This window comes from Pygoscelis adeliae, unplaced genomic scaffold, assembly GCF_000699105.1.
Source record: "Pygoscelis adeliae isolate BGI_AS28 unplaced genomic scaffold, ASM69910v1 Scaffold97, whole genome shotgun sequence".
In the NCBI taxonomy this organism is placed as follows: Eukaryota; Metazoa; Chordata; class Aves; order Sphenisciformes; family Spheniscidae; genus Pygoscelis; species Pygoscelis adeliae.
The window spans coordinates 67,808-68,037 of NW_008825152.1; the positions used below are offsets into that span (position 1 = coordinate 67,808).

Here is a 230-nt window from a genome sequence, read left to right on the forward strand (position 1 = left end):
TCGTGCTCCCCCCTGGGGCTTGAGCCCCCATCCCTGCCTGAGTCGACTCCACCTCGCCTGTGACATCTGGGGACGATGGGGGGGGGCCTCCGCCCTGAGCCTTGGGGGTTTAAAATGGCCTCTTTCTCTTTCACAGCACCGCTTCTCCCTTCCTGGGTGGGCTCCAGAGCTGCATCGCCCAACTCCCGAGCAGCAGCCAGAGATCTGCACAGCCCTCCCTGCGTCCAGGG

At 65.2% G+C, this 230-nt stretch overlaps 1 protein-coding gene across 1 annotated transcript in view; it reads left to right on the forward strand.

The window, feature by feature from the left end:
- Window positions 1-227, forward strand: part of KIF18B (kinesin family member 18B) — a gene marked incomplete at its 3' end in the record, with an annotated part of 11,168 nt that extends 10,941 nt beyond the window's left edge. The window contains exon 15 of the mRNA XM_009328397.1: window positions 137-227. Coding sequence (XP_009326672.1) covers window positions 137-227 — 91 coding nt within the window. The remainder of the gene's footprint in view (window positions 1-136) is intronic.
- Window positions 228-230: the final 3 nt, after the last annotated feature.